The sequence below is a fragment of the Synchiropus splendidus genome, chromosome 9 (assembly GCF_027744825.2).
Source record: "Synchiropus splendidus isolate RoL2022-P1 chromosome 9, RoL_Sspl_1.0, whole genome shotgun sequence".
Lineage (NCBI taxonomy): Eukaryota > Metazoa > Chordata > Actinopteri > Syngnathiformes > Callionymidae > Synchiropus > Synchiropus splendidus.
The window spans coordinates 6,049,838-6,063,996 of record NC_071342.1 but is presented as its reverse complement, the minus strand read 5'-3'; the positions used below and the strand labels follow the sequence as shown (position 1 = coordinate 6,063,996).

General features: G+C 41.6%; 1 protein-coding gene across 1 annotated transcript in view; it reads right to left on the bottom strand.

The window, feature by feature from the left end:
- The window catches only part of LOC128764929 (protocadherin-15-like), a 168,806-nt gene that overhangs the window by 42,647 nt on the left and 112,000 nt on the right, over window positions 1-14,159 (bottom strand). Inside the window, exons 23-24 of the mRNA XM_053875217.1 lie at window positions 13,179-13,319; window positions 10,434-10,546 (exon numbers count right to left, since the gene is read on the bottom strand). Coding sequence (XP_053731192.1) covers window positions 10,434-10,546; window positions 13,179-13,319 — 254 coding nt within the window. The remainder of the gene's footprint in view (window positions 1-10,433; window positions 10,547-13,178; window positions 13,320-14,159) is intronic.

Below are 14,159 nucleotides of genomic sequence, written 5' to 3'. Positions count from 1 at the left end.
ATGCACTGGGAGAAGGGAAGTCGAGTCTACATCTACTTCTCAAGGACAGATAAATCCATCAGCCTTTGGTTCTGACAGAAACGCACTGGTTGTTAGCTCCTACTCTCCGCAGAGTTTGGCAGGATTTAAAGGGCTTTCATAAAACACTCCTTGTTATTTTTCAAGCAGAGGTAACACAGCCAATTATACAAAAACATCAGAAAAGGCCAAGAAAGCAAAGAAACTTTCAACATTTCACGCCTTTAAGAGGTCAAAGGTAGTGGATGCTGAGGGATATGAAATCACTGCTGCAGAGGTTCTTAATCGACCTTGACGGTGTATGATCCTCATGAAATAACGCTGACATTTGAGGAGCTATTTTAATGCAAAAGAATTCAAAAGTCACATCTTATAAATCTGGCTTATCATAGGCTGGTATTATGAAACACATTTTTGTACCTGTACCATCAGTGGAGGAGGACGCAAATTGCTAAAGCAAGCACTAAAAATACAGCACTTTAAATGGAAAATATGTTTCAACATGAAGAAACAAAACAGACTTCTTACAAAAGAAAGTGACAACAACAACAACAATAACAATAATAATAATAATAACAATAATAATCATGCAATGAAACAAAACACATTTAAAGAAGTTTAAACATTCAAATAATAATTAAAATATAATGCAATAATAAAATATAGCAGATTGACAATAGAAAATAAGAAGTGGAAAAAAATAAATGTTATATATTAATCTATATTAACGGATTAATATATTATGATTAATATGTTATGATAAATAATTCATTTATTAAGATAAATATAAATAAATGCTGTAATCACTATTGTAAAAAAAAGGCAATTTATTTTATTTCATTTCTGCTGAAAGAAGAATGTTATGTATATAACTGATGTTAAGTACAGACCTTTTAATGCTTATTATGAGTTATTGTGCAACACACTGATGAATAATTGCATTTTAATTAGCAGTGTTTCCATTGAATTCCATTAAAACATGAATCTTTTTTTCTTTTGATTTCTTTTCTCAGTGCATGAAGAAATGACCCTGAGTTGCCTCAAGCTGGCTTTGAGCCGCCACACTGGAGCACTAAGCACTTCTGCATGGTGCTGCCACTGGTGTTGAATTCTTATTTACTTTTCATCGACATTTGCCTCTGGTGATGACGGGCAACCAAAAGAAGCCTTTCACAAATGCCCCAGTGCGAGCCGGGTTGAGGACACTTCATCGTTGGAGCTCAACATGCTTCTACTGGACTTCACTGTGCAACAGCGTATTTTCGACTCAAACCATTACTGTATGTTTTATTCACACCATTTTCAGTTTCTACACTTCAAAAGTAATCACATCCTCTCGCAAAAGCTGTCTGAACCAAATAGTTTGTAAATGGTGCGTAAAATTAAATTACAGTGACGAGACATGGAGACAAACAATGGCTCACTAACCTCATCAAATCCAATCCTTTTGTGGAGCTCATAAGGTAAAAGGTGCTGAGCATAAGAGCAGCACACTGATGCACGTTGTGTACAGGGAGATGTTTGCCCAAAAGTCCTCTTTCACACATCCACTGGCTCATTAAACACTCACGAGGCGACCTGGCCAGTGAATATTTGGATGCTCCAGGCTGAGTGTGTTGTCCAAAATGAGTTTGGCAGTTTCCACTGTAATGAGTCATAACACAATGTGCTACTCCATGTGCTTGTGTTGGAAATACTCTAAAATAACAGCACCGTATAGTAGTGGCCAATCGAATCAGATCTGTTTTGGTGGAATGATGATACTGATAGTTTCCTCGTCGAGTCGTTGAAATGAGTTTATTCACTGCAGTTATTTAATCCCATGGGGGTTTGCTGTGAACTTATTTGTTCAAATAAAATCTCAAATTTACACAGCTCATTTTCTAATTAAAGAGCCAACAATTGCAGCCAGAGAACCCCACCGAGATCAAGCGGGACTACCACTGTGTGAAGGGAACCAGGGAGTCCCAGGGAGAACTCTGTTGTCAGGAAGGCACTCATCAACTGGCTTGCAAGTGGGCACAAAAGGGATGAGTGAAGAATCAATACAGTGTCGAGATAAGTAAACACAAAGAGATGGAGCATGAGAGAATCTGACACACTATCGTGACAGGAGAAGGGAAAACAGGGAGATGGGTTCATTTTGGACGGAGAAGTGACGTGAGATGAAAAGACAGTTTTGGGGAAGTGACAGAAACCAGAATAAGTATCAACAGGGTCTGCAGTGGAAGGGTCTGATGCTGTTATTAATCTGACTATCTTCTTAATTCCTGCGATAAGGGGGAGGCGACAGGATGGTAGCGACATTAACTATAGATTGACTTAAAACCTCTAACCTACAGTAAGCCCTCAGCTGCAAACCAGACCCCCAAGAATTGAGATCTAGCAAAGCCTGCATCTCTCGTTTATAATTTCTTCCATTATAAACAGTTTGTAGTCATTTATCATGATCTATTTGAACATATTTCAGACATAATCCAAACTATATCATTAATACATACATAGCACATGAGTCTTCTTCAGGTTCAGTGATAGCATCCTCTTCCTTCTTTACTCTTCTCCTTGAATTCCTCTGTATTTCAGTTCTCATTGATCATTCAGTTATATGTTGACATGAAAATATACATAAATAATGATAACAACAATGGAAAAAGTACTCCCCGCAAAAAAAGGAGACAAAAAACAGCAACACTTATAATGAAAATAAATAAATAAATAAAACAATAATTAAAAATAAAACTGCTACAAGTGACATCCGACTTACGACTGGGATCGGTTCCGACCAACTGGTCGTAAGTCAGATTGGATGTAAGTCGAATGCCATTCAAAATAGCCGACGCGAGGGTTATAGGTGCTACTGTAGTGGTAGTACTGTGTGAGAGTGAGATGCTGGGATACTGTGCTGCTGTAACTGTCGTACGTGTTGCCGGGCTGCTACATGCTGCAGTGCCAGACATTAAATAAAAAAAGTCGGATGTTACTTGTATACGCATAAAAACAGGAACCGGAAGCAAGAACTCGGGTTCATGGTGAACCATAATTTTTTGACACACAAAATTTAGATTTTATTGAAGTATTTTTACAATGCCTACCATGCCGCTGAAAATCATCCTAATTTGGTTCATTTCTCTTTGTGCATAGCAACCTTTAGGTGATATTTGGGTTGTGTATATTGACTGTTACTTAGATTCTGTCCATCAGCAAACTCACGTCCGTCTCCTTCGCAGAGAGATGTGAAAGGTCAACACACTTGTGGTGAATAAAGGTTCAAGTCTGTGAGCAGCGGCTTCGAAAATCAATCATGCCCTTCAAAAAGTGACAAAGCTCCGAGCACCATGGGGATCTGAGTCATACATGTATAAAGGGAAGGATGGGGGAAGAGAACAAACCAACTGGAGGATTGATTGTGTCTCATGGTTAGAATGCTGCGAGTGGTAAATCTGTGCACACGTTTGTCTCCCTTTTCCACTTTTGTCAGGCTTGAACAAAGATAAAAGGTTGTGACTTAATTGAGAGATAAATCGTGTTGTCAAACTATCCTTTGTCACTGTCCGGTGTCTTCACGGCATCAAAAACAAAAGGTGGTTCTAAACAGCTTGCTTTTGGAAACCCACTTATTTTCCAACATCCTGGGTGGCTTTCTGTAAAAGGACATCTATTTACTTCAAGTAATACTCTGCCATTTGTGAGCCGCACCACTGAGAACATTTAATCAATAGCCGCACAGCGGCGAGACATTCAGAATTTACAGAGACAGTCTCTGTGCTCTATAAATGCCATGGACAAACAGGATGGGACACAAAGCTGATGCACGTCATACACGGCAGGTTGGCTTTATTGCTGTCATCCAAGGATAAGTTCAAAGAAAATGGAGGCAAGCACTTTGCACTATTTCCTCAACAGTTCCCGCAACAGCACTCAGAAACACAGACTGCAGTTTTTAGCTGTTGATAATGCAAACACAGGTGAAAGGATCTCAACACAATTGTTCAAAATTACAGGGCCAATGGCACTCGCGCTAAACTGAACCCAAAAGACTAGATGAAATGAAAACCCCAACAAAAGATTGAGATAATGCCTAAAGGAAAAAACTCCAGGGAAGTGGCTTTTAAGGGGCGCAGGAGATGGTGTGCAGGCAGGGATGACCATTCTCAGAAGCAGCGCGGCAACAGTCTCTTGTGATTTGAAGTAGATTCAGTGGGGGAATTGCTGTGGGCACGATGCACAGCATGAAAAGCCGGCTCAGACCACACACTTGAAGCATGGTGCCGGAGAGAAATCTTCAGTTTATGTGGGAGGATTCATTTAGTGACACCTTTAAATGTGGCTGAACTCCCTTTACTCCCAGTCACACAGAGGAGGAAGACCATTCTGGTGAGCGGCGTGCTAAAAATAACCCCCAAATGGTTGTCAATGTGACACGGAAAACAGAATTTGGGATCTGTTTCTCAACAGCCATGACATTGACTTGTCTCTTCAAAAATAGAGCCAACAAGAAAAAGCTATGAAACAAAGAGCATTGCGACTGTACCATGCACCACATATCCCTAATCCAGGACTATCAAACTGCCATGGCGATGTACATAAATGTGTTTAATAAGCATTCACACAAGGCATAACTCATACTCCCCCACTGTCACAAACACAGTGCTCCTGAGCAGGATTGAGTCATCATGTCACACTGTGTTTCTGTCAACACGAGGCAGATATCCAGGGAATCCTCTCCAGAGTTTTAGCATATTTTGAGTGCTTCTCATACGACAAATAAAAAATGTGCTGAATAAAGAAGTAAAATGCCTGTTAATAGCTAAGAATGCACGCAAAGTAAAAAATAAAGGAAATCCTGCCGTTAAAACTAGGAAGAGTCCAACCCAATCCACTCAATTGGTATCGGGCAAGATCCAGGCCACAATGATAGGATCAGGTGACTGGTCCTATTATTTTGTCCAGATAGTAGGGTGACAGTCTGAAGGGGTGGCAGGAGAAGTGCAAATTTCAGCACTGCAAACTGGATAAATGCCTGCAGGAGCGTCACGAAAAGTACAGAGACTATTTAATGTCGGAACCATTGGTGCAGGAAGCACGGCAAACGCGTCCAAAACTCATGCCAGAGCGCGCCAAGGACAAAACGATAACATAACATTTGGGCTTTGACTGAATGACAGACCACAATGCGGGGTGGGAAACGTAGGTATTAGAGGCCAAGTGTCATGATCCGCTTTAATTTTGTTCCCTTGACTCCCGTTTCTGTTTCTCCCTCCTTCCTTCCTGTTTGTGTGGCACACGGCTGGAGCCAAACATCCCAATCACCTGTGTATAAGAACAGCTGGACTCCAGCAACGTGTGCCAGATCGACTCCTTGGTTCCTGTGGTAAATTGGCTCTCCCGTTCGTTCTCTCGCCGCACTCCAGTTTGCTCATTTTTGACTACTCTCTCTGAAACCGAAACTGAGTTCGTGTTTTATTCCTTCCTCTGTTTCCGCGTGTTTCCTGGTTTGTTCTGTGATTTGCTATTTCTGTTCACTCTCCTGGTTCGGTGACACTTTCTGTTTGGACTCTTATTCGTGCCTGGACTTCTCCCGGTTTGATGACGCTCTAATTTTGTACAATTTAAAATTCACTTTGTTTCATAACACTAAGAGCAACATTTGGACTATGAGCTACCAAACCAGCACACCATCTCGGATACACTCGCCCCACTCAGGGATAAACTTGTAAGCAGCTAGCCCTGCTCCAATGCTCTTAAAAGCTTTGACTTTCATCAAGTCAAAGCAGTTGGACATACCTTCAGTGAGCGTGGTGTTGTGAGATATCAGCATTGAGCGGATTGTAATGTACCGTTAACAACTCTTCAAGATACAAAAGAAGGTATTGGATCAGTATTGCCGATGCTCAGAGAAGGGTTGAGCTGCAGACCGGGCGTTTCCGTCACAACGCAAGAAGGCCCGTGGGCGTTTTTGTAGCGCTTAATCGGTAACCTGCCATTTATCTATTTGGAATGTTTACCTGGGAAAACAGAGAGGCCAGTGAAGCAGAGACTATGCAGCGTAATAGCCATAGTCTAACCTAGCATTGAGGCATAACCCTAACCTCACGCTGGATGCGGGCTGGTATGTGAAACCCTGAAAGAAACTTTGATGTTGAGGCCAGGGTCATGGGCATAACTGGACTGGGTGGGGGCAAAACAGGGATAGCCATTTATGGCTGTGGTTAGATGACAAAGGATACACAAGGCTTCCAAGCTGGTATACATGTGAAACCAGTGCTTTATGCGGGCCAGTATCAATACCCTAATAATTTACCACTCACTCACTTTTTTTTGGCTCTTCCTAGCGGTCAGTACTGTCCTTCGACCTCCCCAAAGAACACCGCTATGATGGTGTCATTGGCCTGGTTCTAAAAGGTTGAATGATGACGTACTTGGCTCGAACATGGAGGTTGGACACTGTTAGCAAATCCAATGAGGAGTCTCAACTGTGGATGTCAATACAGTTGCCCAGGAAACCTCATCAATGAGATACGACAAGCTGACAAGTGAACAAATGTACAACAGGAGAGGTATTACTTCACTTTTAGTTCACTTTGCTCTTTGTAAGTTCTGTACTACTGATCTATTGACAGCTCGACAGACGGCAAGCTTTGTGATGCTCACCAACTTGTTGAAGAAAACTGCATCAGCTAGCAACCTGCACAAGGAAGGGAAGCAGAATCCAGCGTTTCCCTGAGGTGAGGGTTCAGTGCACACCGCTCCTCTCACCACACTGCCTCAGACAAGTAGACAAACCAGGGAACGCTTCGTTTAGAGACAGAAAAAGCAAACAAACAAATTGAGAGGCCGCTCGGCTCCTCAGGCTTGAACTTATTGATTTAAAATGCAAGCAAGGCAGCTCACACACTAATTCCCAATTTAAGGATCATGAGCATTAGAAAGTATACGAAACAGCAATCACCTCTGAAGTCAAGCTCTGATGAGGTACTTTTCTAAATAATGACTCAGGTCAGGGGGGTTTATGAGTTCCAGGGGATCCCAGTTCCACTCGCTTTTGCCTCCCTATTGTGCATGTGAAGCGAGCTGCTTATTGATAAAGCATTACACACTCCATGAGTCCCTCCACACAAGCCTTGGGGATTTATGATGCTGATCTAGCGGTCGCTAAATACGCAGGAGCCACAGTGTGCTCACGCGTACATTGTGTCAGCTGATTTGTAATGTCAGCATTCTTGAACATTATTTTGGTTAGTTGAGTCAACTTTACACATGACTGCACACAATTTGACACCCCGGCGCAGAACCATGATGCAGCTCATCGAGGTTGCGTTGCAGGAGGCAAGGAATGTCCAGTAGCTTGTTGAGTGCAGATGTTTATTCCTCTCTAGTTAGCAGTGGGTGATCAAATACTAGAAATTAGTATCCATCCATCCAATGAATTCATGACTTGTATGCTTACAGAATACACAATATTCTCTTTTGAATTCCAAGAACGACTGACAGTATCTTAACAGCATGTGGCAGAGAGGAAAACGGAGTGGCAAAGCCCTGCAGAGCAGCATTAAGTGTGAGCTCAGTCGCCACAGGCTCAGTTTACCTGACTGCCGCTAGAACCATCTACTTTCAGAGATAGAGGTCTGCTGTTCTGAAGGTGTTTAGGGGATGATTTGTGGTGGGGACGCTCCTCTAGGAGCCGAGAGAGGAGTGACAGACGGTCTATCAAGGACAGCGCAGTCGCGCTGCTCACCGCTGGAGTCCAGTGAGAGACGCTGCAGCACCTGGCTGATGCTTTCTCAGTCGCCGGCTTAGTTTGGCAGACAGGAGCATGATCCTATGGTCTCGACCTTGTGTGTGGTGAAAGATTCATGCTCTCGTCTGATGTGGTAATTAGTGACCTTTCACATCAGTGCTGGGCCCACAAATACTGCTGTGATTGAATAGACTCACTGAAAGACACGCTACCAGAATGGAGCAGTCGCTCTGTATGTGTATGATGTGGGAGAGTTATGAGACCCTGTCAACATCTGACAAAGTGACATTCATTTAAACACAAAAATGTGTTATACACATCTCCAGGAACAGCAACATAACACAGACAGAATTCAGTCCACCGAAAATGGCTTTTCTTAAAGCTCTTTTGTTAAAGCTCTATGCTGCCATCAGATCTTGAGCATTGCCTTGAGATATCTAGGTATCTCCAGAGAATAAAAACGTAAACTGTACCTTTACTTGCAAAAGCGTTTAGCTTCATAACCAGCCAGAAAATGTTTTTATTCACCAATGACTGATTTCTGAGATTAAATTGCTCTACCCCTTAACTGCTCCACCAGAGACCACTGAACTTATCCCAATTGGGAATTTGCTTGTATTCCACTGTCAATGTTGAAACGTTTTTCATGCTTGTTAAGTTAATATTTACTAAAGACGTCCAAAAAGAGTGCGACTCTGGGTTTGGCAGATGAATTAGGAGCATACACCTTCTGTTAGATTTCATTACATTTAGTGAATTACAACAAAGAGGGAAACCAAAAATGAGCAAAAATAAGTTCAGGTACGGTAAGATATTGTAAGAAAGAAGCAGAAAAAATAAAACATATTCTTCATTTTGCTTCTTTCTGTGCCAGCATTGCATTTGCTATGGTGAGTATGTATGCCCAATAGTAATACCAAAACAAAATCTAAAATGATGAAAACATACAACAGGGTAAAAATTCTAGATGGTTCATCAAGAAATTGGAGTACCCTATAATACTTTTCCGCTTTTCATGTTATTTTTCCAAAAAAGAAAAGCACTCAGATCACAAACATCCACCAAGCAGCTTCAGTTCCCAAAAATAAATGCATAAATACATAAAAATTAGATATCCAAATGCCAAACTGACGGTCCGATTCTTCGATGTTAAAGAATCCTTAAAAATGGTGATCCAGATCACTCCCTAAATTTAATAATTTATTATAAATTTCATCCAAATCCAGACATAACATTCCCAAATTATTTTAAACATAGACAGACAGACAGACAAACCAATGGCATCAAACACCAAACTTCCCAGAGGGAATAACAAACATGGTGCCTGGCAGAGTAACAATTACAGGCATTAAAGTTTCTTTTATCACTTTTACTATGTTTTAAACATTTACCCCTTCATAAGATGGACATTAAAGCAACATCATACACTGCTTGAATAACTAAAACATCTGTTTAAACATGGTGCCAATTTAATTCTGAGGAAAGTGCCTTTATTGGCGACTGTTCTTTTGGTCTCTTGGTAAAGCTGTGGCACAGCTTTTTCAGTGAAAAATGTAGGGCACGGCAGTGCACGGCTGAACGTACCATGTCTGTGGTCGCCAAAGGCTCTCGGTCTTAGTTTTGCAAAGCTTGCACAATTAAGGCGCTGTGTGCATTTTGTTGTCCCAAAATGGCCATTTCAGGACGTCGTGAGTCGCAAAATACATTTTTATTATTATTATTAAAATCAATTTTGGGACCTTTCAAATGCATTCTGAATGGTAGCAAATGAGAATCGTAACTCAAAGTTCACCTCACAGGGCATGAATTCCCTCACTTTTGAAGGAGACCCAAAGACACCTGAGCTTCCACACTAGTGAGAGAAATGTATTCAACGGTAAGCTTCAACAACCTTAGAATGCAACAGAAGTCAGTGAAATACCCACAAACACTTTCCCATCATGAATCGCTCTCAGATTAATATTCTACACGTCTCATAAAAAACATCGGGGGAAGCCCTGGCATGCCCCCTGGAGGGAAACAGATGTGCATCACTGCTCTGATGATCAGCAGCATCTACCCCGCAGCTCTAATGCATATTTATACTCATAAGTCACGAATCCATCACGCAAAAAAATAGGCACATGGTAAACACAAATGCAAACATAAGGAAGTGGAGACCTCTTCATGGAACCTCTTAAGTAGAAATGCAGAATTTCAATGTAATTGAACATGAAAATTCATTTAAGAAAATAAGCTGACATTCAGTCAGTACTTTTGCACATCAGACAGAAACAAACCCACAGTTATGACTGAAGATACTCTACATTCTCCTCCATGTTATGACATGAATATCTTTCTTGAGTGTATATGCCTCGATCATACACATGACAATTTTCCCGTTAACATGACATGAATAATTCTATTTCATGCATGTATTGTATATCATTTCCTCTAATGCTATTTCAGAACTGTTTCTTTTAATTATGTATTCCTTTCCTTCCCTGTGGAAATATATCTTCAAATGCCAAACATGTTTTTTTCCGCAGCACTGCCCTCTGTGATTATTGATGATATATTCCCTCATATGTGTATCACTCTCCAGGAGTTAAGAGAGATGAGGAGAGGAAAGTTTCTCTTGATTTAGACCGGATCTGGAATCCAAAACTTTCAGAAGTTGTAGGTCTTTGAGTCTTACCTGTACTCCTCCTGAGTGAATATTGGGATGCGGGAAGGCTGGAGGACAGTGATCTCCACTAAAGTGCTGTTTGTCTTCACCGGCTCGCCGTCATCAAACGCGATCACGAACAGCTGGGTGGGAGAGGAGAACAACACACGCTCACCAATGATGTCACCGAAGCCTCCACGACGGCTTACTACTACTGGAGGATTCTCTTTTGAACACTGCCAAGATGTTTGGAGTCTTGAGTCTAAATATAGAGGCACTTCCCTGCATGGATTCGTGTACAAACAGAAGCAAGTGTGGAAAAATCAGGTTGGGAAAACAGAGAAATGGACAGATTGAGGGCAGATTCTGTATGGCATGTGGTGAGTGACACACATCCATGTTACTGTTGTGTTTCCATATTAAAATTGCATTTCCGTACTAGATTTGTGTTAGATTACTACTGTCACGGCCAAATAAATTTTGAGCATTTACAAAAGCATTCCATCTGTTGTCTTATGTATATTCATCTGCTCAAAGTGGCTTTTCTAGGAAGAACCTTTCAACGGAATCCACTTCAAATGCCCATTTTTTCTTAGCAACAACAGTCTAACAATGTCAAGTGTTAAAGAAAATACAGAGAGACATGGGCACCAGCATCTCTCGACTCTTTTCTCTTTCCTTTATTCTCGTCCAGCTTGAGGCAACGCGCTCTCCGACAGAGACAGCCTGTGATGTTTTTTTTAACCGCTCTTTTCAGGAGGAGTCATCAAGGTTTTGGTGGTAGTTAGCGAGGCAACGCTATGTTTGATGAAAAAAATCAGAGAATGGAAATGTCATGATAATATTGTGGGTGAAAATAAACTATATATTTTGGGGAAAACTGGGTTAGTTCACTGATGTAGAACTAATCGACAGTAGAGGAATTTTCTGAATGTGGACCACTAAAAACCCAAATATTCTGCTGCTCTAAAGCAAGAAATGAAATGATTGACAAAATAACTGAAGCTACACAACACTGCTGTGCCATTATTAAACATTCAACAGCTGCAACAGCACTTGGTCTAATCCACCTGAATGCCCTCCAAGCATGAGGCGACTGCAGGTGCTTAAAAAGGGCGACTATATTTCTGCCTCACACTCCACAGCGATAGCAGTACTTCATTCAAGTTGAAGCAGCGCTGTGCAAACTGACGGTATTAGATGGTGGAGGATTTAAACGCGTTGACCAGACAAGGGCAAAGGGAGACGCAGGGGCCTCATCTGGCCCTTTCACTGTGCTCATGTGGTCCTCGTGAGCTGACTGTAAAAGGACACAATGACATCTGAATTCTAAAGAGAACTCGTAATTTGTTTTGCTGATTTTTGGGTCTGTTTTTCCTCCATAGCTATTGGTCATATTCAAATGTACAAGGATTACTATTGCGACAATACGTCATCAGTAGTGTAAAACTAAGCTGTCTTACGACGCTCTAAAGGCCCATTTTGCTCAATGTTATGTATGAATTCGGATACAGTCATAGCCTTCTGTCCGTGCTATGGGTTCATTTTGTCTGTATTTCCGCACGTTTCCATAGAGCTTACGGATACGGACTAAAACGGAGCAGTACCACCGATAAACCGTGGTGGGCAGTGTGGCTGTTACTACCCAATATGCTGATCTAATGAGACATGAAGAAGACATGACGACGGCGAAAACTGTCCGTCCTCCTTCATTGTTGCCTTTGTCTTTTGTGCAAGAGGTCCATTATTAATACTTACTTACAATACTGCCACAGTCGAAATGTTTGTTTTTGACACTGAGCTGAGCCCCCTGGTGGATGCATGGTGAATAGCAACAACAACGCAAAGAACACATGGAAACATGTGATGGGTGACAGAAACATCATTTGGAACGGATGGGTAGAATTTTGTACATAAAGGACGCATAAATGGGCCTTTAACCCAGCTCACGTTCTCTATTAGTGGGTGAACAATCCAACGCTTGGTGAATTCTGCTTCTCAATGACAGGAAGAGCTGACATCGAAGGATCAAAAAGTTCATAATTATAAATTATACTGAGAATTTTTCAACTGGAACATAATGTAGCCTGTCAAAAAAGCAATTTGAGAAACACAGAAGCGAAGGAGGGACGCGTTACATTATTCAATTGATGACGATAACGTTTTTAGAGCTTTTAGTAGCAAAGAAGTAAACCTCACTCCAGTCTGAAGCCGTCCTCCCCGGATAGTTCATTTAAATGTCTGCGGGAGACGTGACTTTAATTCCGTGAGCAACAGATGTGTTTCTGTTGTCTTGCTCCTAAGTTTCTTTCAGGATTTTTCATTTAAAAACATGCCGGAAACCATCATAACCATCTCGACCTCCATGATGATGGTGTGTTATGTCTTCCATTTCTATCAATGACTCCCCTTTGTTTTATCACGTGAGATTTGTCAGAGTTGTAGCCTCTGTGGTCATGGATTGATACTCCTACTACCTTTTGCAGCCCTCGTGGCTCAATCATCAGCGCTGCAGACCGACAGCATCCATTGAAGCTTACGAGATCAGATGACGAGCACCTTTTACAACCGTCCTCCATCCTGACTCCACTAAGTGCGTAAGCATAATAATTACACACTCAATGTGACCGCAGCAGCCAAAAACACTCTTCAGACCAAACACTCCGGCTCTAAGTGGATTTTAATGATAAGCTCATGGAAATGGTGGCGAACAAAAGCTCAAGTGGTCACTGAGAAAACAGTTGGATTCCATCCGCAGCCATGACTTTGACTGACCTTGAAGGTGACGCTGGGCTCCTCATTAAGGTTGACTTTGGTGATGACTCTTCCACTTTCTTCCTCCACGTCAAAGATGCTGCCACTGTACGGTGACTTGTCCTGGTCCACTCTGTAGCGGACAAAACTAGCCGGCGTGCCCTGTGGGATTCACACCAGCCATTAATTGGATAAGTTTGACATTGAATTCTGTCTTAACTTTGCACTTCAGACGCAAGAAAAAAAATCCAGAAGATGAGGAGCATTGTGCATTGATGATTGAGCTCAACTTTTGAAACAAATAAATAAATCAAAGAGAGAGAGACAGCGAGAGAGACAGAGAGAGAGACATCTGGTGGGAGCTTAAAGACACACAGAAATAAATCATTTTCAATGCTTGAAGCCTGTGTGGCTCATGGGCACTTCCCCCCCCCAGAGACATTCTGTATTTCACTACCCACTGGTAGGAGAACCAGGGGCATCTGCAGAGTAAGCTAGAGGCAGCAACAAACATGCCCATCTGGACACGCACTGCTGGGTTAAGCACTAAATCTGCTGTCAACACAAATAAAACGTCAAGAAGAGTCGATAGTTTGTGGTTCAAGAGAGCACTATCAAGTCGAGGTTTACAAATGTACAATGTTGGTATCACAATACTCTACATTCCAAAACTTGACTTTACAACAAATAATAAAAAAAAACTGACACACATTTTAGTATTCCTATTGTTGCGGGGTCAGTGCACTGACGTATTGTAACACTTTCCTAAACTTAACCATCCAAAACAAACGGCTAACCTTAACCAGGACTCTGAACCAAACTTAAATATAATTACAAAGACCCAGTTTTCTTGATGTCTTCATCCTCAAATTGAGGTTTGAATTAGTGGGGTCCATTCAAATGTACCCCACATTGGCATAAAGTCTTTGTCAAGACTTGGTATCCACAAGTGAGGATCAACCAGACGCACGAACACACACTATCGACAGGTAATTCAGGCAC